Source organism: Molothrus aeneus, chromosome 7, assembly GCF_037042795.1.
Source record: "Molothrus aeneus isolate 106 chromosome 7, BPBGC_Maene_1.0, whole genome shotgun sequence".
Taxonomy (NCBI): domain Eukaryota; kingdom Metazoa; phylum Chordata; class Aves; order Passeriformes; family Icteridae; genus Molothrus; species Molothrus aeneus.
In genome coordinates, this window is record NC_089652.1 from 6181057 (window position 1) to 6205248 (window position 24192).

The 24192-nt window shown below is 48.0% G+C and overlaps 1 protein-coding gene across 1 annotated transcript in view; it reads left to right on the forward strand.

Moving 5' to 3' along the window:
- Positions 1 to 20167, forward strand: part of SLX9 (SLX9 ribosome biogenesis factor) — a 40431-nt gene extending 20264 nt beyond the window's left edge. The window contains exons 3-6 of the mRNA XM_066553409.1: positions 12413 to 12481; positions 15525 to 15678; positions 18122 to 18190; positions 19571 to 20167. Coding sequence (XP_066409506.1) covers positions 12413 to 12481; positions 15525 to 15678; positions 18122 to 18190; positions 19571 to 19697 — 419 coding nt within the window. The 3' untranslated portion in view covers positions 19698 to 20167. The remainder of the gene's footprint in view (positions 1 to 12412; positions 12482 to 15524; positions 15679 to 18121; positions 18191 to 19570) is intronic.
- The last annotated feature ends 4025 nt before the right edge of the window (positions 20168 to 24192 follow it).

The following is a 24192-nucleotide window of genomic DNA, read 5'->3' on the forward strand; positions in this document are numbered from 1 at the left end:
CTTCCTTCTGATGGTCAGACATTTATTTTTCTATGGTTCCTGTGTGTGGGAGAAATGTGTTTGCAAGGTGAGGGTTGGGGTGGGTCTACCAATGATTTTCACATTTCTCATGGCTTGGCTGGTGCTGTCACTGCTGCATCTCTTACAGTGACAAGATCATCCCTACCCACCCAGAAGGCTTGGCATAGGAGCTGGTGTGCTCTGTCAGAACAAAAAGAGTATCCAAACTGGGCACTCCCATCTTTTGACAGCAGCCAGCAGGGCAAGCCTTCGGAGTATAAAGCAGCACCTTCCTCAAAATGCTTAGCTGGGTACTTAAAACATTCAGTGCCTAATAACTGTTACAAAAAACAAACTAGTGAACTGCACAGGAGGAAAGCTGTAGGTACCACTAGGGCCAAATCCATTGAGTCCCCCTGCTCCTCCAGCTGGGAGAGGTTCTGCAGACATTCCCTCTGTCCTTGCTTGTGAGCCTGTCCTGAGGACTTGGGTGTGCTTGTGTGCTCATTCATGTCAGGCTGCTAGAGATATGTTGCTACTGATGAATTTGAACTTCTAAGATAGATTGTGGGTACTTTAGACCCTGGGACTGAAGGCTGAAAGATGAGTCCAGCTGTCTGACAGAGCTCCCTGTGCTCCTGACCACACACAGCTCCCTTGGTTTGGCTCAGCTCATTAAAGAAGCAGGAAGCTGACCTGGTGCAGGGCAGTTGGGTTTGTGTGCAGGACCTGGAGGAGTCAGGGTGGAAGACTGAACAAGTAATGCTTGGATAAGCTAAGCCAAGCTAAGCTCTCATTTACCAGCACCCTGAGCTACTGTGGAGTCTGCTTGCTGTTGTCTCTGTGCCAAGTTTCCAAATGTCATGTGTTGATACTGCCCATGGTATTGATACTGCTTCACATTCCATGTCGATCTTTCCAGGGGAAGCAGCCCTGCCTCTGTGTCATTAACATGGAAGTCAATTACAGTTGTTTTTTTTTTTTTTACTTTAGTTCCATTAGAGCCAAGCAATCCAATACTGCATTCAGTATTCCCTGGAGCAAGTCAGCACTTTGCAGACCCCTTCCCTGCTCCCCAAAGTACCCCCAAGCATCCTGCCAGCATCACTGCAGGAGCTGAGAGTGTGTCTGCAATCCCTTTAGCAGTAGGTGGGGCATTGGCATGCAGAGACCTTGGAGTGGTGTTCTGGAGATGTTGCCTGTACAGGCATGTGGTGGAAGAGGCTGCCAGTTTGCCAGGAGAACAGATTTACTGAACAGAGAATTTAGTAAATGAAATCAGGGCTCTTTCCTCCTCACCTAGCCAAGGGTGAGGGCTGCCTACCTCAGGTGTGGTTGAATACACTCAGGCTTTTTGACTGCTGACATGTTTTTTTGGAATGGGTGTTTTGGTGAAATCCCAGCTTGATTGTAGATGCTAAAGCACTATTTCTGATTAATGGAACTTGTTTTGAGGAGGTGGGGGGAAGCAGAGGTTTGACATTTCAGCTTGTCCTTGAGCTGTGCAGCTCTCTGAACAGTGGTGGCAGGGTGGTCCTTCCTACTGGGGGAGTATCCTCTCTGCTGAAAAGGCAGCCTGAGATAGCTCCTTGCCAGTGTTAGAAGGGTGCATTCAGGGCCATCCAGAAAATCCCTTTACTCAGGTCTGGATTGCAATGTACCCTTTAGATGCTAATTTAGCAAATCTTCCAGGAAGAGGCAGGGAAACTGTTAGCTGGGAAGAATACTTCTGTGGATCTTCAAAGGATTTCTCATGGTCTTGCCCTTGTGCTTTCATTGTATCCTTGTATTTCTGGACACTTGTGAACAAGGGAGGGCTTCAGGAATAAATTTTAGATTTTTTAGTCTTTTCCTACTTAGGGCAAGTGCAAGTCCATATTGCTGTTGGAAGAGTTGTTACCACAGGAGGTAGAGGGGTGCAGAGATCAGGCTTGGATGTTACTTTTGGGTCAGCTGACATGTTTCAAAAGTCATAGGTTAAGATTTTTCTGGAAAACACTGATTGGCATAAGCACAATTGCTTCTCAAATGGAAGTTGATGGAGTGAAGTACTTGATGCCCTTATAGCAAACTGGACACTGAGGAAGTAAATAGGGAGAGTTCTCTCTGCTCCCAGCTCTTCTCTGCCTTCTGCTGTGCCCCTGAGTGCTTATTCCTTCTGAGCTGATGGAAGGAGAGCATCTGTCCAATCTGTGCCTCATGTGCCCTGTGGAGAAGAGAGGGCTTAGTGAGTAGGTGCTTCAGGCCACCAGGCTAGGAGCAGAAATGATCCCCCTGCCAGCTCTTCTCTCTGTCTGCCCAGATGGGCTTTGGTTTTGCTGTGGCAGCCCCACTTCTCTGCTTTTGCTCTGACCTTTCTACTGGAAGACGAAGCTCACTGAACATTTAATGGTGTCCTATGGGTGTCCGCCTTCCTGTAATATCCTTGTTTCTGCCCCTTCCCTTGCTGTTCCTACTTCTCCCATTTTTCTCTCTGCAAGAGCTTCATCCTTATGTTCCTGTCATTTGAAACTATGATTTCAGCCTGTTTTGACAGTCTTCTCTTGACCTTCATGGCTCAATTCTTCCTCCTTCGCTGTGGAGACATTTGTGATGTGATCTTTTCTCTCCTCTCTGTGCTGCTGAAGCTCCTGTATGTAACTCCCCCTTATTGCTGATCCTGTGATGGTTTTGTTTTTTTTACCCTGGAGTTAAATATCTGCAAAGTCTACTCAATGCAGTTTCTGGCTGGCATTGTTGCCTGGAAATATAATTAAGTATTGATCACTGGGTATTCAGCAGTCAAATGAGTTAATATATTAATTATGTGTAAGAGGATGTCATTCCAGTAATGTTTGTTACCTACTGGCTGGCATAGTGTGTGTGTGTTGAGAGGAAGGGTGTAGATGGACCTTGCAGTGGTGTTTGCTATTTCTTTTGCCTTTTAATGGTTATGAGTCCCTTGACCAGTGGTGCTCTCTGGGCATTGCTCTTTTGCTGGTGCTGTTGTTTCTTGCTTGTTCCTGCTCGTTGTTCTCTGCTGATGATAAATTTTCAGAAGCCTTACACTACCTCAGTGGTTACTTCTAAGGGCAGCCAGGCTGGAGTAATCCCAGTTAACATCTTGCTTCCAGAGGCTTCCTGGGAAATGGCAGTGCCTCCTTGACTCAGACTATCTGCCAGTGGTTGACTTGATTGAGGAGCTGAGCAGCTACTGGCTGGAAGATGTGTCTGTCTGCCAAGCCTCCACATCACAGAGAGTGCAAAAAAATCCACCTTGTCCTCCTTGCTCCCTGGTGGTCTTCACTGCTCTGACTCCCACCCCACCCTTAGCCCTAGACAGGGGATCCATTGTGGATACGTGGCTTAATATGGAAAAAAAATGTTTGCTACCAGTTCACATTGGATTCTGTCCATTAAAATTCTTGAAAAACCTCTGGCCAAAGGCAGCTTTTAATAGGAGCTGTGTGATTACCCTGAAACAGTCCCTGCCAGCTTCCCCTGTGCCACAACTGGTGTGAAACATCTCATAGCCTGACCTCATTGTGTGTGGGGGGAGATTTATTCACGTGTCCAGAGAAGGGCAGTGGAGCTGGGGAAGGGTCTGCAGCAAAAGCCTGATGAGGAGGAGCTGGGGGAGCTGGGAAAGGGGCTCAGCCTGGAGAAAAGGAGGCTCGGGGGGACCTTCTCATTCCCTACAGCTCCCTGACAGGAGGGTGCAGCCAGGTGGGGCTTGGGCTCTGCTCCCAGGGAGCAGGGGACCAGAGGAAATGGCCTCATGTTGTACTGGGGGGGGTTGGGTTGGATACTGGGGAAAATTCTTCACTGAAAGATGATCAGGCATTGGAAGGTCCTGCCCAGGGCAGTGGCAGACTCACATCCCTGGAAGTGTTCAGAAGGTGTCTGTGGTGCTTAGGGACATGGCCTAATGGTGGAACCTCCACTGGTGTTAGGATTTGATGATCTTACAGGTCTTTTCCTGATATCCAACCTAAACTTCCCCTTCTTCCTGGGACTCAGCTCCCTGCCCCTTCCTCAAGTGCTGTCACTGGTCACAGGAGTGAAGAGGTCAATGTCTGCCCCTCTGCTTGCCCTCAGGAGCATGTTGAAGACCACAGTCAAGTCTCCCCTCAGTCTTGCCAGGCTGAGCAAAGTGACCTGAGCCCCTCCTCATAAGGCTTCCCCTCCAGACCCTTTCCCATCCTTGTGGTCCCTCTTTGGAAGCTCTCTATCAGCTTGATGTGTTTTTTGGTACTGTGGTGCCCAAAACTGCACACAGGACTTGAGGTGAGGCCACACAGTGCAAAGCAGAGTGGGACAATCCCTTCCTTTGACCAGCTGGCAATGCTACCTTATTTTCTTTGTTTTATTAGTTTCTCTTCTTTCCCCAACACTTGCCATCAGGTTAAGTGTGCACTGGCTTTGCTTAGCAGGATGGAAGGGCTGAGCCCTGGGGCTCCTCCTGCCTCTTTTTTCCATCTCCATCTGAGGAAAGGTCCAGCTGTAGCTCTTGCTACCGGCTGCATCCCTGCCCTGTCAGATGATGAAGGGAGTGGTTCCTGCAGGCACTTGTTTCACCAAGCTGCACAGTGAGCATGGTCTGGTTGCCTGTCCTTCCTCATTTCAGTTAAAGGCATGATTCCAGATGATGCAATCTGTCTCAATCCCTCCATGGCCTGTATTTCCCAGCAAGGTGGCTTTGAATGCTAAACCTGGCTCCAAGAAATGAGGAAAACTGGGTATTTCTACAAACAAAGAAATGAATCCATGGAATGTATTGTGTGTAGGAGTGGGGGGAAGGTGGGGCTCTGCACATAACAGATCCTGGTGTTTGCTGTAATCCCTGAGAAACAGAAACAACTCCACAACTCGTTTTGGATGATGTCTCATACCTCCTCCTGTGTGCAGCTGGTCTGCTGCCAGTGCTGCAGTGGCAGCTGACAGTGACATATTTGTCTGTCTGCCTTGGAAGTCTGTCCCTCTGTCCTCTGAGCATCTTTAAATCCATATTTTGTTTCCCTCTCTTTCCGTATTTCTGTCTGCTCTCTCACCTTTCTCCAGCACCCCATCAGGCCACTGCTTTGGCTTTGAGGGGAAATGCAGCATGAAATGCTGCCTGAGGCAGGCATGGCTGGAGCTAGATGATCTTTAAGGGCCCTTCCATCCCACATAATTTTGTGATTCTGTGATAAAATGCAGTGTCTCCACTGAATCCATCCACTGGGAATGTAATAACAAGTACAGCTGAGCAGAGCTGCCTCCCCTAAGGTGCTGAAAGAGCATGTATGAAGGCATAGGTAAAAGAAACACCAGATGCCAAAAACAGTATGAGAGGGATTATAGGAACCAGTGGCTGGAGATGGAAAACTTCCCTAGGGAATGCCAGTTTAATTGTCTGCTAGCTAATATGCAGTTAAAAGACAAGGAAATTAAGGTAAACTGTTCTTGCTTTTTAGATAAATAAGAAGCACCAGATAAAATCCAGTAGTGTAACTATTTCAGATCTAGATCTTTCACTGTGTAATACTGCAGAGATACTGAACTACTGATTTTTAAAGCTTCTCAAAGGACAGGATAGTCAAAGGTAATCTTATTAGCAGGAAAGGAAAAGATATTTTGGGGAAAATCTCTTTCAAATGCAGGCCTGTAAGGCATTGTCAAAAAGCATAGTAATGTTTCAGTGTTCTGCTTCCCTCAGTAAGCCCCAAGGAGAGACTTTACCCATTGGTAAACATGAATTACTCCCAGTCCCAGAATAAATCTCATTGCAGAGATTGGTTGCTGTTCAAGCTTTTACAGAGGTGGTATTCTGTTCTTCTCACTGCCCTTTATTGAAACTGCAACATTCACACAAATAGCTGAGGTGCCTGTATCTCTGTTGCTAAAATACACGTTTTTATCCTCTGTAAAAGGACTCTTGCCAACTGTCCAAATGGTGCTGCAGACTCACTGGAGTCTACTTTGGTGGTCCACTTTGATCAGATAAAGCAGGTTGTTTAGGACTGCATCTAGTCAGGTCTTGAATAATTCCATGGGTGGAGACCTGGGCGCTCTATAACCTCCTGACAATTAAAAAAAATCAGAAAAATGATCCCAAAAACTGTGTGCTCCTTGTCTCTTGTCACTGGGCAACATTGGGAATAGTCTGTCTCCCTCCTCCTCTTCCTTTCCACCAGGTATTATGCACATTTATGGGATTTCCTTTGAGACCTCTTTTCCAGCCTTTCCTTAAGTAGAAGACACTCCAGTTCTTTAATAATTTTATTGGCCCTTAGCTGGATTAACTCCCCCAAGTGTATGTCTCCATTGTCCTGGGGAGCCCAGGATTGGACCCATCACTCCAGATGTGGCCTCACACATCCAGATGTGGGGCAGAGGCGCTGCAGATGCTGTCAGACCTGCAGGAGCAGGGAAGCAGGTATAGTGGCTGTAATCCCAAGGAGGGTCACGTGTTGCATATATGCAAAACTTCTGCCAGGGCTGGGTGCTGCACCTCTGGGAAGGGTGGTCTTTGGGGAAATGAGGATTGCCTGTGCTCCCAGGGAAGCTTTCCCCCAAGAGTCTGGTCTTGAGGAATGTACATCCTGTTTTTTATATATATATATGTATTCCTACATCTTCCCCTATGTCTGAATTGCAGCAGAGGAAGCTGCTTTAGCTGGATGGCAGTGCTTACTGCCCCTGTAGAGGCTCACCAACTTTTGTTCTTCAGGAATATCTTGAGCCAGTTGCTGTTGTTTCCTCTGGGGGAGGCAGGATCCAGGCTTCCCTGGTGCTGCCTGAAGCAGCATTTGGCCCTAGCTCCACTGTCTGCACTTGCTGGAGATGTTTCTCTTGGGCTTATTTATGGGGTGGTGAAAGCGAAGAAAACATGGTTGATTCTCCTCTCTTGATGGGGCCAGGGCTGTGAAGTTGCTCTCAGAAGCTTCTGGTGGGGTTTCTCTGCTCACAATGTTCAGGCAGGATGTTGGAATAGTCGGGTTTCTTGTATGTGTGGTAAATCAGAGGCTGCTGCAGACCTACAGGTCCCTGTACCAGCTTGACTGCAAGAAGGCTTTGCCATTCATATAACATAGAGTTGTTAAGGTTAGGAAAACTCTGTGAGTCCCACCATTCCCCCTGCACTGCCAGGTGTGCCCCTAAGCCATGTCCCCAAGTGCCACATCTGCACCTTTTGAATGCTTCCAGGGCTGGTGCACTGATGCTGTGGGTTCTGCTGCTCTTGTGGCTCTTGAGTGACCTTTTGTGAGGCTGGAAGCTGCAGCAGAGCTTGCTGAGAGCTGCTGGGCATAAAATGAAATTCACTGTGATCACAGGTATTTAAGTTGTTTTTGGGGCTGCACAGAGAGGAAATATATGCCAGTGACAGCAAGGAAAAAGTCATCTTTTCTGCCATGCCATTCCTTGACAAATGAGAATGTTTGCACTGTGTAATTTATGATACTTTTGGAGAACTCTTTCATTGGAAGAAATGCACACACCCTTGTTGCATGTACGTGGAAAGGAGTGGTGGGGGGGTTGGGGGGAGTTTAAACTGTCTTATTTTGTAAGCAGACTCATTCTCCCAAAGCTGGAAATCTGTTTCTTGAAGGAGATCACACCTGGTCTTGGCAAGCCCCTGACATGGCATGTGTTTCCCAGGGCACTTGTCTGTGGGTGAGCCTTTCTGCATTTGTTTCATGGACTTTGAAGTTTTCCATGTCAGGGAGTACTGAGACCTGTCCTTTTTTTCCCCTTCCTTTCTTCTTTTTTCCCCATGGCAGGGGCTTGTGGTGAGTTAGTCTTTAAGGTCCTTTCTAGCCCAAGCCATTCTATGATTTCTTTGATTCTCTGAGCCTGAAATAGCAATACCAAGCTCCTGTCTTAGACAAGGCATTCTGCAGTCCTTGGCTCAGAAACCCGGGTTCCCTGTGGCATTTCAGCCTTGGTTATAAAAATAACCTTTAGCTGCACAAGTGGCTTTAGGAGCAGTGACACACTGGGCCACCTTGAGCAGTCTCTGTGTGCCTGTCTGTGCCTGGGGCAGCCTCTCTTCTGGGGAGGGCTGCTCAGAACATGCAGGATGAGGACCTAAAGTGGACCAAGCCTTGGGCAGAGGAGGAGAAGGAGGTGCTTTTACCTTGTGCAAGGGGCTGAGTGTGCCAGCAGCACTTCAGACACGTGTGTAAGGACAGCCTTTGTCTCTGGGGTTGCCTTTCACAGCCTGCTGTGCACATTGTGACTTCCCAGTCATCTCCTGAGGGGATGTGCTCCCCCCTCTAATGGAACATCACTGTGTGCCCCTGTGAGCTGAGGCTGAGCTGGGCTGCTCTGGGAGGCCTTGTGCCTGTGCTGGGGCTGCTTGGAGCCTGGGGATGTTTACCAGGCCTGACAGAGCCATGACCTTGCTGTGAGGACACGAGCTGCACTGCTGCTCTGGGCTTCCAGTGGGAAGCCAGCCTTGGAAGTAGGCTGTGCTTCAGATAACCAGATCTGAAGGGGCAGAGAAGGCAGATTCCACTTTTTGTAGGATGTCTTTGTTATAGATAATTAATGTAATAGTTGGCTCTCACAATTAAGTGATAGATATTATATAGTTGTATAGTGATGTTATTGTAATATGTCATTCCATAGTCCTTTTTGCTTCCCCCCTTGTAATAACAGCCTTGGTAGTCAGGACATTTAGAGGAGGCTGGCTTGTCACCAGGGGCTAACATAATAACACCTGACCTCCAATCAATGTAAAAAGTAGTCTCCACCAATGGATGGCAGGGAAAGAGTTGACTGACAAAACTTCCAGAGGAGCTAAAGATATAAAAGGCAGAGCATCTATTTTGTAGAGGAGCCATGTGGCTGGTAGTCATGGTGGGGGGGGGGCTTCCAGCACTGTGCTTATTCCTTATTCCTTTGTTGAAATTAAATTTTAAAAGTGAGGGTCATTTCTCACACCTTCCATGTTGGGGCAGGAAGAGTGCATGCATGCTGGTGTAATTATTAAGTGTGAACAGAAATCATGTGGCTTATTTTAGATCATGAAAAGCAAATGCTGTATCCATGGAGAAACCTGCCCTGGCCCAGCAGGAGCTGGCACCTTTTCTTCCAACACTAGTTCCCAAGCCTGCTCAGGGTGCGGCAGGGATTGGACTGGGCAAAGCCCAAATGTGTTTTCTGTGCCCCATACATAGAGGTACCAAGCTGTCTCTGAGGGCTCCCCCAACAGCAGGAGGACCAAGAGTTTGAATACAGCCCCCTGCCTCTGTCCTTGCCACCACCAAGCCTTTGTCACACTAGTGACCCTTGTGCATCAGTGCTTTTGGGAGCTGTTGGTGGGATGAGGGCAGGGAGCTGTGGAGCATCCTCTCTGCCAAAGGACATCTTGGCTGGCTTTTTGCCTGGCCCATGTTGTCCCTCAGCTCTGTTCCTAGAGGAATAGCAACACCTTCAGGGGTCATGCAGTGACAGCTGCCAGGTCACAGCACTGTTGCCTGTGCCCCAGGAGACTGTCCTTACCATTTCCCAGGCTCTTTATTGGACAAGAACAGTGCACAATTTACAAGTGGCTCTATGTAATTTAAGAAAACAACCCCAAACCACACCCAATACTCTGCTTTTGGATCTAGTCTGACTTCCTTCATTAACTCATCCCACAGCTGTAGGCATATGCTCGTTCTTGCTGTTACACAACTGAGGCTAAAATTAAAACATCTGTTGTTATTTAACTTCGGTTTGCCAAAATACTATGTTTTGAGCAGCAACAGCTTTACTGTTATGTATCATTGGGGTTTTGGAATATTAATTAATGTTGCATGTTGTTTCTTAATGTCTCATAGCCCAGGAGGAGCTTTGCAAATGCCTGGTGCTGAAGGACCCTCCTCTGTCCATGTGGCATTGCACAGGTTTATTGAATATTTCTGGGAATGGCCAAATGCTCCAAGTAACGTAGTTTCCTGGAACTGTCAAACCCTCTTGGCTGCAGAGCCAAAACTAAATAGTGGGATCTTGGGGCAGGGAAGCCTGTAGTGTTACAGCTTTAACTCACTCCAGCTTCTTTCTGAATGCCTAGAAAAGATTAAATGGGGATTTCTAAGGTGGGATTTCTAGATATATTTAGTCTAAGGATTTCTTTATGAAAAATAGTCACATATATATATATATATATGTCTGTGTGTGTATATCTATTCTATTTTTACTTTTAGTCTGAGTTCTTTACCAAAAAAACCCTCAAGATCTTTGAAATTAAGGAAGCCATCCTCAAAAATCTGCTTCTCTGTCATGAAAGCAGCATCCTGAGTATTGCCAGGAGTAGCACCAAATGCTTGATGTAGGTGGCAAAAAGCTATTGTGGTTTTTTTTAATGTGTTTCTATCTGGCATGTCTTGTACTGCACAGATCAGAGGGAAGAAAGAAGAAAGCATGTTCTTGCTTAAATCAATGATTGTCAAATTTACAGTATGGATATTATCCTTAGCTAGTGTAATGGGGTTTGCTCACCTTTCCTTCATTCATAGGGTTTCAAAGGCAAGTGTTGTTAAATTACCTGTGGAATGGGCTGGAGAGGGGGATTCAAACCCTTCTGATTTCACAGGAAAATAATTAAAACGGAGCTGTGATTTGGCTTGATCTCAGAGGTGCTTGCAAGCTAAATAAAAATAAAAGGCTACCTTGGGGACAGTCTGTGCTGTTAATTAACTAGCTCAATTCTGCCTTCGCTGGCCTCCAGTGGCTTTCCGGCGGTTTTGGCACTCGGCATCGCAACTGGAAGCTGCCAAACACAACTTTGCACCTTCAAGCAGCTGAACAGCCTTCTGAGGGCAGGCTGGGATATGGAAATTGGAGTGTCTAGGGAGCCAAGTGATGGAAAAGGGCAGGAACTGGCTGCTGGCAGAGGAGGGATGCAGCTCCCTTCCCTCAGGCACTCTCTGGTTATCTGTGGCCACCTTCCCCCACCCTGGCCAGCACCAGGGTTGGGTTCCTGCCAGGAAAACAGCTTTTGTGTTTCCTTAAATATTCCACTAGTGTTTTGGGGATAAAATACCAACCCAGACCTGAATTGCTGTTATTACTAGAGTTGGCCAGCTGGCTGAATTGGGCCTTTTTATTTTCATTAACAAATGCTGCCAGGCGATGTTTTTCCAGTGAAGTCATGAGTGTGTTTCCAAATGAGGGGCAGATCTTCCCAGCATTGCCATGGCTGAAATGTGGGCAGGCTGGAGCAGCTGTGGTGTCCTGTGCAGGCAGCCTTCTGAAGATCATTGGGGTGGGATAATAATTCCATAATAATAATATGTATGCGATAATTGACTGTCATTCATCCTTTTTTTCCGCTGAAACCACAGAAATGTGGGGTGATGGGGGTGGGCATAACTCAGAGCTGGTTATTGGATCATGCAATTTATTCTTTCAGCATCTGCTTTGATACCACAACAAATGTGGTTTTAGTAAGTGCTTTTTGGGAATTTATTTTTCTGGGAAATGAAGCTGTGGAAGCTCCAGCTTCATTCTCCCTGTCTTAGAAACTCAAAACATTGTTGGTTTTGTGGGAAGGTCGCCTTAGCCTCAGCAGGTTTGTTCTGTTCTTATGAAATTATTAAAGGATGCTTTTGTTTAAATCATCCTAAAGGATCTGTAGCTTCAGAGAAGTTATCCTTAGTGAGTTGTTTTCATAATTGTATTGAATTCCTTTCTTCTCTTTCTTTTGGGGGGGAAAAAGAAGTACTTGTTCTTCTCCAGATTTAAGAATAAGCGAAAGTGAATGGCATGATCCTTAGGGAGCTTGTTACTTTATTAGAATTCTGGTATTTCTAGCACATTTCAGGAGAAAAGTTGGCTAAGGTCAATTTTGGTTTAAACACGTGAGATAAGATACAATTTTATAGCACTTGGAACAGATGTCCAGTAAAAATATTTGTGATGATATTTTTCTTTATATTGGACATCAGTGCTTAATAACAGCTGCTTTCCAAACACTGAATTTGGTAAATAGTAGGTACTAGTCTTTTTTACAGGCTGCCAGTGACCAGCTGCTCCTTAGGGCTGCCCTGGATATATTTCAGAAATTTCTCCTTGTGAGGGTGGGGAGGCCCTGGCACAGGCTGCCCAGGGGAGCTGTGGCTGCCCCATCCCTGGAAGTGTTCAAGGCCAGGTTGGACAGGGCTTGGAACAAGCTGCTCTGGGCCCCACAGCAGGGGAGTTGGAAATGGGAAGAGCTTTGAGGTCCTTTCCAATCCATACCATTCTGTGATCCTATGCTGATGATCTGATCTGCTTATTTGTTTGTTGTTTTTTAACTCGCAGCAAGGCAGATTTGATATGTTGGGCTAAAAGTTGGGGTGCAGGGTAGCTTCTGGGTCTGCCTGCAGCCTGCCTGCTGTGCCAGCAAGTTCAAAAGCTTCAAGGGTCAAACACAATCTGTTATGCAGGAGCCAGGCTCCATCTCATGTCTCTGCTCTTCTAGGTTTGGAAGAAAAACCAATACTTTCTAAAAAAGAGAAGATGAAGCTGAGGAAGGAAAGATGGCTGCAGAGTGAGTATTCCTGTGACACGGTATCACAGAGCATAGTTCTGATGGATCTCTGTACTCTGGGTTTGGGTGACAGAATGCTTCTCAGAAATGTTCATCCCTCCCCAGCACTGACATAAAAGTTCCAGGTATTGTTTCTCAGTGTTTAGCACCAAGACTTAGTCATTGCCCCAGTTGTGCTTTTGATTTTTACCATGTGTAATATATGTGACTACATAAACCCTTTGTTTATGCAGAAGGGCACTGTGCCCATGTAAGGTTAGCATATTTGTCTGTCTTCTAAAACTCTGGTACAGATGTGAGTAGCTGTCTAGTGAAGCTCCTCCTCACCCAGGAGCCTTGGGGATAGCAGGACAGGCTGGAGCTGGGCTCCATGCTGCCACCAGCTAATCCCAGACCTCTGTGGTGAGACCCTGCAGTGGGCTCTCCTGCCCGCTCAGTAGGGGAGAGCTCTGGACACTGCTGGCTGTGTTACTGCTCTTTCCCACATGCTACAGGTCAGTGAACCCACTCACCAGACAGTCTGGCCTTTCTCGAGGCAGTGAAATATGAGCTAAACAAGCCCAGCCCATGGTAGAAATGCTTCTCTTCTCCTATTTTTGCTCTGAGTGTCTTAGCACAGTAGGGGACTATGCAGTTGTACCCAGTGTGGCAGAGGGGTTCCTTCTGTCACCTGAAGCTGTTCTTGGGACAGCCTTTTCTCCTAACACCTTCTTTCCCAACAGAGTTGGACACAGACTATTTTTGGGGCAAAGGGATGTGGCTTTCTGCTACACCAAATGATCTCTGTGCCTGAGCTCTGAGCCCAAGTTCATTAACCTTTGATTTCACCAGCTGCACTGAAGGTGTCTCTGGCTCTTCTTAGATAAAAAGGTATGAATTTAACACACATGAGTGTGAAGGAAACCTCCCAAACAACCAGCCAACAGCTGCTGAGTGCCTGGACATCTTGCTTGGACACAGAACACAGATGGCTGTGCTGGTCAAGTTCAGCTGCTTTGGAAAAGCCCAGGAGCAGGATCCCTGCAGGGTCTTAATCCAGCCTTCTTGATGCCTTTGTAGCATCAGTCTTTCCCAAGATCATGTGTGCTATTTTGGCCCTGCTGTGGCCTCTTTCCCCTTCTCTTGGCTTTGAAATTACTAAGATGAGAGAATGCAAGTGAAATGCAGAGACTTGGCTTTGAGGAGAACACCAAGACAGTAAACTCCAGGCTAAATTACCTGTCTTAGGAGATATTTGATGTTAGAAGTGCTTTACAGGCACAGAAGTACCTAAAAACTCTTCCAGTTCTTTGTGGAGAAAGAGCTTTTTGTCCCCCAAAAGAGAAGCCAGCTTGGACTGCTGAAGTTATCACTACATCTGTTTTCCTAAATCTGAGTTTGTTGTTTCTTCTTGTCCCAGGGCTGCTTTTGTGACACTGGATGCCAAGACCCTGGGAACCAAAGATCAGCCAGTAGTGCAAATGCAAAACTTTCTCCCGTTCCAATAAGTAATCTTAGGAGAGACTAGAGAGGGGAAAAAAACTTCTGTAATGCTTCAGACATTAGAAGTATGCACATTTAAAAATACATATATTGCATGGCTCCTCATCCGAACAAGACTTCATAGGAAAAGAATTTGGGATGTTTGCGCAGAATCAGGTGTCTGAAAATTTTCAGCACATACTGTTTATGAAAGCACTGAAGTAGTCAGCTTCATAAAGCCAGACCAAAAAAAGAAGTAATGCAGAACAGAAAGCTGTGTTCTTGGCAGGGATTGCTGTGAGGAGAAGTGTTTCCAATCCTGATTTGTCACAAACATCCATGTGCAGCAGAGCTGCAGTTCATGAAAAACTGTTGCTCTTCTACTCAGCTGAGCTGGAGAAGAAGCAAGGCGAAGGTATTAATTAAAGGAGCAGCCACTGAATTTGAGTTCTGCTTCCTTGACTGTGGGAGCAGGATTAGACCCAGGATTGTGGTCTCTAAGTAGGACTGGCTGCTTTTGTGCTCCCACCAAAAATACTTCTGGCTTCTGTGGCCACACTGCCTTGGGAGCTGTTGGCCTGCCTGTGTCACCAACTCAGCCCCATGGCTTCTGGCACACTGTCACATCCACACAAGGAGTTTGTAGCTCATCATCCTTGCAGTCGTCCAAGGGACTTGTGGGTCAGGTGGGGCATATCTTGGAGTTCAGCTGGAGGCCTGTAGCAGTGCTGGGCTTTTGTGGCCTGTCCTAAAGGACATACTCTGCTGGTGCTCACCCTTGAAACTGCTGGCTTTGGGAATTATGGCAGCTGTGGGACTTACTTGCTACATCAGGGAGCCTCAAGGACTGAGGCAGAAAAGAACAGAAAAGTCTGTGGCTTTTAATGTTCACCTCTTAAGACAAAGAAGGAGACAAATGTAACATTTGTGGAGCTTTCTGTGCCCACACCCTTGTCTGAGCTGCTGCTGGCAGACAGGAAAACCTGGTCCTGAGAAAAGCCACGTGCATCTACTGCTTGGTGCAGTGCTTTTCCAAGGGTCCAGTTTATCCAACATCTGACTGCTTGCACTCTACAATGAGTCATTGAGGTGGAGCCTTGACTCTTCAAACTAAGTAAACAACTGACATTTAGTCCATCTTTCCTGCCTGTGCTAGGAGACTGTTGTTTGGTCCCAACAGCAACGCAGACAGGGGGCTGTGCCTGTTTAAGGCCAGATTTGGAGTTGACTCTATTTGTGTTGTCCCTTCCCCTCTTGTTTCCCAATTCCATGCAAGATCAATGTGGTTTTTGCCACACCAGGACTCCTGTGCAGTTTTGCTGAGAGCAATGAACATTGTAAGGGATGGAAACAGACAAAATCTGGGAATTTCACTTCCCGTTGCACTGTCAGAAGGGATGTATATAGTTACAAGCCAACACATCAACAGAGGGCATGACCCAGCTGCGTTTTGTTCATTTTTTTCTCTGGTTTATATCACCTCTGGCCTGTTGTAAATGGTAAAACAACTTATTTCTTAGCTCAAGGGTTATGTCCTGCAGGCCTTTCCCCTTCTTGCAGTAATGCCTTGTTTCTGATGCAGAAATAGAAAGTGTGAAGATGGCCAAGCAAAAGCAAAAAGCTGAAGCGAAGCGGAAAGCAACACCTGTGGTGGGAGACATGCAGCCCTTGATGGAAGCCCTGCCTGAGCTCTCTTACCTAACCACAGGTGGCAGGGCAAGGAAGCCTCTCAAAAGGTTGGTGCCATTTGGAGATGGGCTGTGTGTTTCCCTTCTTCCTGCAGGGTGAAGGGGCCTTCAGCTCAGCTTGCAGCTGCAGGCCATGGTCAGGAGAACAGGGTCTCATTCACAACTCTATATTAACCATTTTTATGCTTCACTTGGCACAAGAATAAAAGATGAGATGTGTCTTCTGAACCCACAGCTGAGAGGGGAACCATATTGCTTGGATGAGGCTTGGCATGAGACAGGCTGGGAGCATCCAGATGTCCTGGGAGCTGCAGGAGTGGTGTGTAGGTGTGCATGTTGTAATGCTGCTGAGCTCACCTGATAACCTTGTCTTGTGGTGTTGCAGCCTGACATTCCGTCCTTCCAGGCCTTCATCCAGGCTTTATCCTGAGGCACTTTTTTTTTTTTTCCAAGCCTTTGAGCAGTGCCCTTTGTGCTGTGGCCAGACTCTTTGTTTTGTAGTGTGACTTTGGCCAAGAGCATGGCTGAGTTGGCTGTTCCCTGTGCACTGTCAGCTCTGTCTCTCCCTATCCCAGACCTTTGCCAAAAGCCTCTCCTTTTAGAAGCCCATGTTGGCACTGTGGAGGTGGGAATTGGACATGGGCTGATGTCACCTACGCTGCCTGTGACCTGCTAACCCCAGACCAGCCCCCCTTGGTACTGGCATGGAGGAGCTACAGGCTCTTCTTCCCCTTGCTGGTTTCTGGCTTCCCAAATGTCTGTAGAGGAGTGTTTGAAATAATTGGAGGAGGCCTTTATAGGATTTGAATCATTACAGAAAGGAAGGGTAATACTCTGGTGATTTGTCAGCAGTATTAATAAAAGATTAGATTCTCCAGGAATTTGATCTCCTGCAGGGTAAAAGCGCATTACAGGGAGGTTTTGATTCTGCTTTATAATGAATGAAGGCAATGAAGTGTAATGAAGCTGAGCTGCTAACAGGGTCCAAGTGAACAGGCAGAATGCTGGTGATTTTGAGGGGAAATGCAGCAGGAAATGTACCCCAGGATAACTTTCCTTTAGGCTTTGCCACCCTCTGCAGAGCTGCTCACCTCTGAAGGGACTGCCATGGTGACTTGGTGGCACACACAGATTTGGCAAGCCCTGCTCTGGTGACCAAGGGCTGCTATCCAGCTTGAGAAAGGATTTTCCTCAGCTTCTGTGAGCATTCCAGGCAAACTAGGACCAGAAGTTTCTGTTCCTGTGCTGAGCTGTTAAAGATGAGGGAAGGGAGAGGAGAGGAAAATGAGCAGGAACTGATTGAATTACAGGTGGGTGATGGAAATGAGTGACTTGAAGGAATGTGAGGCAAGGGGAGTAAGAAGAAAGAAAGAATAGGGGGGAAAAAAGGCAATGTAAGAGAATGGAGTGTAGCATGCCAGAGAGAGAAGTAGGAAGAGGAGGTCACTGTAACAAGAGACCAGATCCTGCTGTCTTGAAGAGGAGGTGAGAAATTGTTGTGTTTCCTGACCTTTGGGGCAGATCAGGTAGGGGTGGCCATAACCCCCAGCACCCACCCTTATGGGAATATTCCTCCTTGATCTCTGCTCCAACAGAGAGGTGGGATTCAGGCCCCCTTTCCCCCCTTGGCCTGTGTGCTGGAGCTCTGCTTCAGGGTGAATTGGGGTCCCCAGCCTCTTGCTTCTGTTAATTTTCATATCTGTGTAATCCTGAAAAATGGCAATTTCTTCTCCTTTCCCTAATGTCCAGTTCTACCAGCAGCTCCTGTTGTGCACCACAAGTCCCAAAAGCAATCTCTGTGCTTCCTGTGTGTCCCTTGCTGGGGCTTAGTGCTGGCTTTGTGGTAAATCTCTGCTGCTGCTTGGCATCGGGCGTCACGAGGGATGGTATTACACCTCTGGTCTCGTTGGACTTTGCCCAGGAATAAGGAATGCATGGAGAGGTGGCAGATGTGTATCTGCTGCTGTGCCTCTTCTGCACACAGTGCACCATCCTGCATTATAGCACATAGCAGGGCTGGCAGCTCCCTCCTCTTGCTGAGCATCCCTTGTGCTCCTACAGTGGCTGTGGAGGCTGGAGCTCTGCAGTGTCAGCAGGAGGGAGCATGAGCTGTGCAGAAGTGACACGTGTGGTGGGGAGGGGAGGTTCCATGGAATCTTGGCTCTAAGCAACAGGATCAGTTTGACCTGGAGGTCAGTGATAAGCAGAAAGGGATCTGGGCATGGACAGATAATGACCAGTGCTGGCTCTGAGAGATGTGGTTTTCCTGTAATGCTTCCTGCTCCCTCAGCCTCAGGTGGAAGGAGTTTGCATTTCCCTGCAATGCCTGGCTATGGAAATAATTGCCTTTCAGGAGAATTTCCATGCAGGACAACTAATTACCTGTTCTTTCTGGAAAGGCAGATGCAGAATCCCTGGACTCTTTCCATCTACACAGCCATGGCTAAATTAATGCTCTAACACTCACTTGTTTTGTTTCTTCTCTCCATAGCCACATAAAAGCCAAGGCAGAACCAGCAGATTTCTGTCTGATGAAACAAGCTCAGAAACATCAGCTCCTGTAAGTACCCATTTGTCAGTGTCCAGTTCCTGCTGAGCCTCACGGAATGGTTGAGACTGGAAGGGATCCGTGGGGGTCACCTGGTCCAACCCTTGTGCTCAAGCAGGGTTACCTAGAATTGGTTGCTCAAAACCCAAGTCCACATGGCTTTTGAATATCTCAACAAGGATGGAGAACTTAGATGTGTCCAAGTAACTTCTGGACTTAGTCTGGCAGCTCCTTATTCCCTATCTGTTGGTTAGTTTACAGTGCCATCAAGAACTTCATTTTCCCGCAGCACAGCTCTCCTGGGGCTAGGCTCTGTGATCTGGCAGTGTTTGCTTTCTTGTTTTCCTGGATTTCTGTCAGTTTTGAGCCATTCAGCTTTAAACTGAGGCTGAACAGTCAGGCTACAGATGCAGCACTGCTCTCCATGAATACCTTCTCTGTCAGAAACAGGCCTGTGTTGGTGCTGGGATGCCTTTCTCACTCAGTTCTGCCTTGCTTTGCTTTTGGTGGCCTGGCAAGTCTGTGCTTCCTGGGAGAGAAAAAGTTTGGAGGAACGTCTTGAGGTTTCTTTCCCAAAGTATTAGTTTGGATGAGAGGTTCCCTAAGCCTCACCTTAATACCCCAAGCCAAGCTTCAGGAGCATTGGCTCCTCTCTCTGATTCTCTGGCAGGAGCATTGAAGGGGAGGGAAGTAGCTGAGCACTACCAAGCGTTTGTCTGGCGAGGCTGTGGAGAGCCTGGCAGTCTGAGGGAGATGAGGGTGCTGTAGTGGATGTGGCTGTGTGAAAACTCACAGGGTTTTTTTTTTTATACTCCTGCTCTGTTCTTGTCCCTCCCTGCTTGCTTGCTTTTTGAGATGAGGCCGTTTCCCCAGGAAGCAGCTGTGACCAGGCATGCAGAGGTAATTCTGTCATGCTCTTCCCGTGGTGCCCAGCTAGTGGTGCATGTAGGATTACCAAGGCTCAATGTTCAGCAATAAAGAGAGTCAGTAGAGGGGCTCTCTAAAGAGAATTTGATGTTGTGCTGGTGCAATCTGAAGTAATTTTCATTCCTGGTGATTGACCAGATCCACAGTCTCTTGTTTCTGGTTTACCAAGGAAAAGCTCTAAAAAAAAAAACCATTCCCAAGTGATGCTGGACACTGTCATGATTGTTTGTGTGTCTGTGGCATGAGATCAAAGTCCCTGGCTCCCATGAAGCTGGCAGCAATTCGAGCTTTGCCCTTGGCTAAATTAGGTTTATTCTTGCACTGTCTTTCTCTGAGATTTACACTCAGGATCACTGAGTGCTCTGTCTCAGCAGAAATCTGCTACTTTAGGAGCTGGTCCTTATCTGCTCAGTTCCTTTCACATGAGGCACTTAGAGAACTGGTGTGTTATTTTTCTTTCCTCAGAGAGGAGGAAGTGGCTCGCTTTCAAGAGGTTATCAGCGATCCCCAGTACAGAGCCAATCCCCTCCTGGCCATCAGCAAGCACCTCTCCGAGAGGCTGAGGCAGGGGGAAGCAGGGGAACTCCTTTAGAGCTCCAGCTGGGCCCAGACATGCACAGGCTGCAGAGAAGCACATCCCTGGCACAACATCCCAGCCTCTTGGGTCCTTGGAAGCAGTTCAGCACATGATGAAAACCAAGAGCCCTGCTTTCTGTCTGCAGGAATAATGCAGCTCTCTCCTGACAGGGGCAGCTGCTCCTTTCCAGGGTGTTCTGAGAGATTCTTGTGCAGGCATTAATCTCCCTGCAAAGTGTCTTGGTACATTTGCTCTTCTTGGGAGCAGGTATGGTTTCTGAAATTGTGCCAAACGGCCATGTATCTGTTTTCTGTCATTCCCCCTTTCTCCCTGACAACTTTGAGAAGAGGTTCTTGCTTGCTCTGTTCAGGACTTCAAGCCCTGGAGCCCAGGAGGCTTTTGGAGTTTGTCATGACCAGTGCTGCTGTTCATAGAGATGGTTTTCTGTGAGAAATTTAGCTTTGGAATAAACATACTTTCATACAGCACTGAGTTTGTCTGGTTCTTGTATTTCAATTCCTATTTACCAAAACGAGTTTATTTCTTTCTCTGGAAAGATGACTTAAAATAATTGTTGTTTCCATGTGTACAGTGAATCAAGAGACTGCTACAAGCAATGACAAATGGCTGCAGATCATGTCTTACTCAGGGACTTGCCTTCTTCCTGCCCTGGAGGGGCTTCCTGTGAGTGATGCTCATCCCTTTTGGCCTTTGTGCCTTGTTTAGCCTGCCCTGTAGGAAACATCCCAAAACATGTCCAGCCTGCAGTTGTGAACTTTAGCCAGTCATTTTTGGGATTGGGAACCTCTGGAGCAGGCTTTTCCTTTACCAAACACCAGTGTTCACAAAACCCCAGTGATTTTTTTGTGGGGCACAGCTGAAGGCAGGGCCATTGCCTATTAGAGATGATCCTGATTTGACACCCAAAAATACTAGTGCTGTCTTTTGAACCATAAAAAAAAAAAGTTAACTGATGCTTGTTAACCTTGGGAAAGCAGCCTGCTGCAGTTGACTCTGACCCCAGCTAGTGCCTGAAACCAGCTTCAGTGGAGGTGGCTGGCACCTTGATCATACTTGTCTTGCCTCTATAGTAATGCTGCTGTGTTCTGTCTCCAGGCTGGCACTGTTGAACAAAGGCTTTGTCTGGTGCCTCTTGGCTCTGGCAGTGCAGGAGCTGTCGCTGACTCTGCCTGTTAGAGAAATGCCACTCCTCTTCCCACAGGGCCTGCCAGGAGCTTCCTGCTGGCACAGGCCACGGAGAGAGAGATGCTGACTCTGTCCCATCCTCCATTCTGTGGCTCTCAGGCTGGCCAGCCCCTGGTGCAGCCATTCTTGTGCAGAAAGGGAGAGAAGGTGGAGATGAAGAAGGCAAAGCCACACAAGAATTGTGTCTGTTGAGCCTGGACAAGAGAAAGCTCGGGGGAGACTGAGCCCCACCCCCAGTGCCTATAGGGGCTTCAAAGAGAGCAGGAGAGGAGCTGTGGACAAGGACCTGGAGGACCAGGACAAGGGGGAATGGCTTCATACTCCCAGAAGGCTGGGTAAGATATTGGGAAGAAATTGTTCCCTGTCAGGCTGTTGAGGCCCTGGCACAGGTTGCCCAGAGAAGCTGTGGCTGCCCCATCCCTGGAAATGTTTAAGGTCAGTTTGGATGGGGCTTGGAGCAGCCCGGTCTAGTGGAAAGTGTTGCTGCCCATGGCAGGGTGTTGGAACTGGATGAACTTTAAGGCTCTTTCCAACCCTAACCATTGTATAATTCTCTCATTCTGTGATTCTGAGTACAAAGGAGGATGGAAAACTGGAAACAGCAATGAGATAAGAAAAGGACCGGTAACAGCAACAATGTTAATAACAAAACAGTACAAAAGAGGGGGGTGATTGATGTGCAGCAGTGCTCACCCAGACCCTGAGACAATACTGCTATTTCTCTTTGATTGCAAGCCAGGGAGTCCCTACCCCTCATGCTGGTAATGCTGTGAGGTGGTATGGAAAAATCCCTGGGTCCTAGTGAAAACTTGGATACATCTCTGCAAAATCAAGCACTCCAGGCATCACTGTCATGAAGGGCTCTGTGTGTGTAGGTCTTTCTGGGCTGGCACCAAGGTAGGGTCCCTACCCCTCAGGCTGATGGTGGATTTCCTCCCACCATTAGGTGGCTACAGCCAGAGCTGGTCACTGGCAATTTGGACACCAGCCAGTGGAGTTGTCCAGCACTTTTTCCTTGCTCATCCTGCTTGCTGGGTCCCAGTCTTTCCCTTCAAACCCCTGGGAGCCAACAGAGCTGAAGCCTCATGATGTGGGAAGTGAAGGGGTTACTGATCTGGTAGAGGTGCTGAGCAAGGTGCCCCCCAACCTTTTTACTGCCTGGTGGCTGTCCCCACGTGGAGGTGTTGGACCAGTGACCCCCCTCAGTGCCTCCTGTACCCAGGCTGGTGGCCCTTGGGTGGGCTGGCGCCCACTTGGCTGTGTGTGTAGCTCTGAGCCCTGTGTTTGGAGTTGTTGGTCCCCCAGGAATTTAGCAGCAGTTAAACATGTGAGTGTTTAGAGCTCCAGTTCACAGCCTGCTGCTGCTGCAGGCATCTCCTGCCCCCGCCATCCGAGCAGTTGAGCAAAGGACTTAAAATCTGCCAGGAAACAGGCGTCTGAGACACAGAGTCGCCTTCGCAGTTGGCATGTTTTCAGCATGATAAAAGCTTTCACGCCTTTTTTTTTCTTTTTTAGATAGCAGGGTGGGAAAAAAATAGCTTCCAAGCTGTAAGGAGTGGTTGTGCCAGAGGGGTGGGTGGGGGCCCAACCCGGCAGCTCCAGACTTGGCAAGAAGTGAGTAAGCAGTGAATGCATCTCAGCTCGGCTCTGGAGAAATTTGGGGCTACTTTTTTGAGCTGTTCTCTTTCTTGTTGGGGATTTTGCCTTTGAAGGCTGTTCATAGAGCTGTGTCTGCAAGTAGGAGCCAGGGTATCCTGTCCATCTGGTGGTGCCAGTGGATATTTTCAGCTACACACAAAGCAGTAGGTGGAAGGGGATTCTCCCTTCCCATCAGCTCCTGGGTAGTGTTGTTGGTGTGCAGGGATATTTTTTAATATCCCTGCTCTTCCCACTCCCACATTTCTCTGTGGTACCTGTGATGGCCTGTTGGCTGGTTCCTGCTGCAGCAGGGCTTGCATCAGGGCAGCAGCACAGCCTGGAAAGGTGCAGTGAGTCACTCAGACACAGCCCAGCCCTAGGAAATCCCTTGGGTTGTGAGCACACAGCCTACGTCCTTCTTCCTTCCGCTTGCTGCCTCGGCTGCCCTGGAAAGTTTTCCTTACACACCTCATCCAAGTCTCCTTTGCCTATGGAAAATGGGGCTTTTGCTGGGCTGAGAGCACTTCTGCTTTGAAGCATGAGCTGCCTTATGTGCCCATGGCTTTCTTTGATCCCCTGGAGCTAACTAAGCATGTGAGATGGCTTTTGCCAGCCCCAGTACTGAGGCACGTGCTGATGCTGTGGATATTGGGCTGGAGCTGGCTGCCTCCCAGGCTGCCACAGAAACCTTGTGGCTGCTGGGCTCCAGATGGCTTGTCCCAAGTGCTGGTTGGGGGGCTGCCATGGGCTCCTTGAGATAACTCCCAGGTTCTCCAGCTGAGAGCAGAGAGCAGTAACAGCCAGCCTACATTGGAGCTCATCTGCCATGACCAAAACCTCCCTGGATGCTCATGGTTTAAAAACTGACCTTTTATTGGTCACTGAGCAGGTTGGTTCATGACCTGTTGCAACTCCAGCCCTCAGCTACACTTCTTACTCTGTACTTAAGGTGCCAGTGGCAGCTGGTGAGGAGCAGTGGGAATATTTGGGAGCATTGGGTCCCTGCTGCAGTATGGTTGCTCTCCTCTGCTCACTGGCTAGGACAGAGCATGACTGGCTGCCTTGCCCTGCATTTCCTCACCACAGCCACTGCTCAGTCTGAGCTTTGAGCCCCTGTGGGTCGTTCAGGGGTGTATCTGTAGGTTTGCTCTCTGAGCGTGAGGAGTTGTCTCCCAGCTCACAAGAAGGACCTGCACTCCTTTCCCCTTACCCTTCCATTACCCTGCATGTCACCTGTCACACCCCAGCCCACAGGAGAGTCTGCCAGGGGCACCTTGCCAGGGATATGGCTGCGGGTGCCAGCACACCCCTCCAGCCATGGTGATGGCCCTCAACAGCCCCACTGTGGGCCATCTTGTTGACCAGCACTCAGGGAGCTCCAGACAGCTGAAACTTCAATGTCTCCTGCTCCTTCTGGCCCATACAGTGGCTGGCAGAGCAGAGACTTGGCACTTCTGATCTCCTGCCATTTTTGCATGCTCCAGCATGTGCAGTGAGTGCTTTCCCCGTGTGGGGTTATTTCCTTTCCCAGATGCCCTCTTCCCTGGCTGATCCTTACATTTCCCACACTTGGTATCTGTTTCTTTTGCCTTTTATTCACCCCTGAAACCAACCCAGGTGGGTGCTTGCAGAAGCAGCCTCAGGGAATCCAAGGAAATAGAATTGC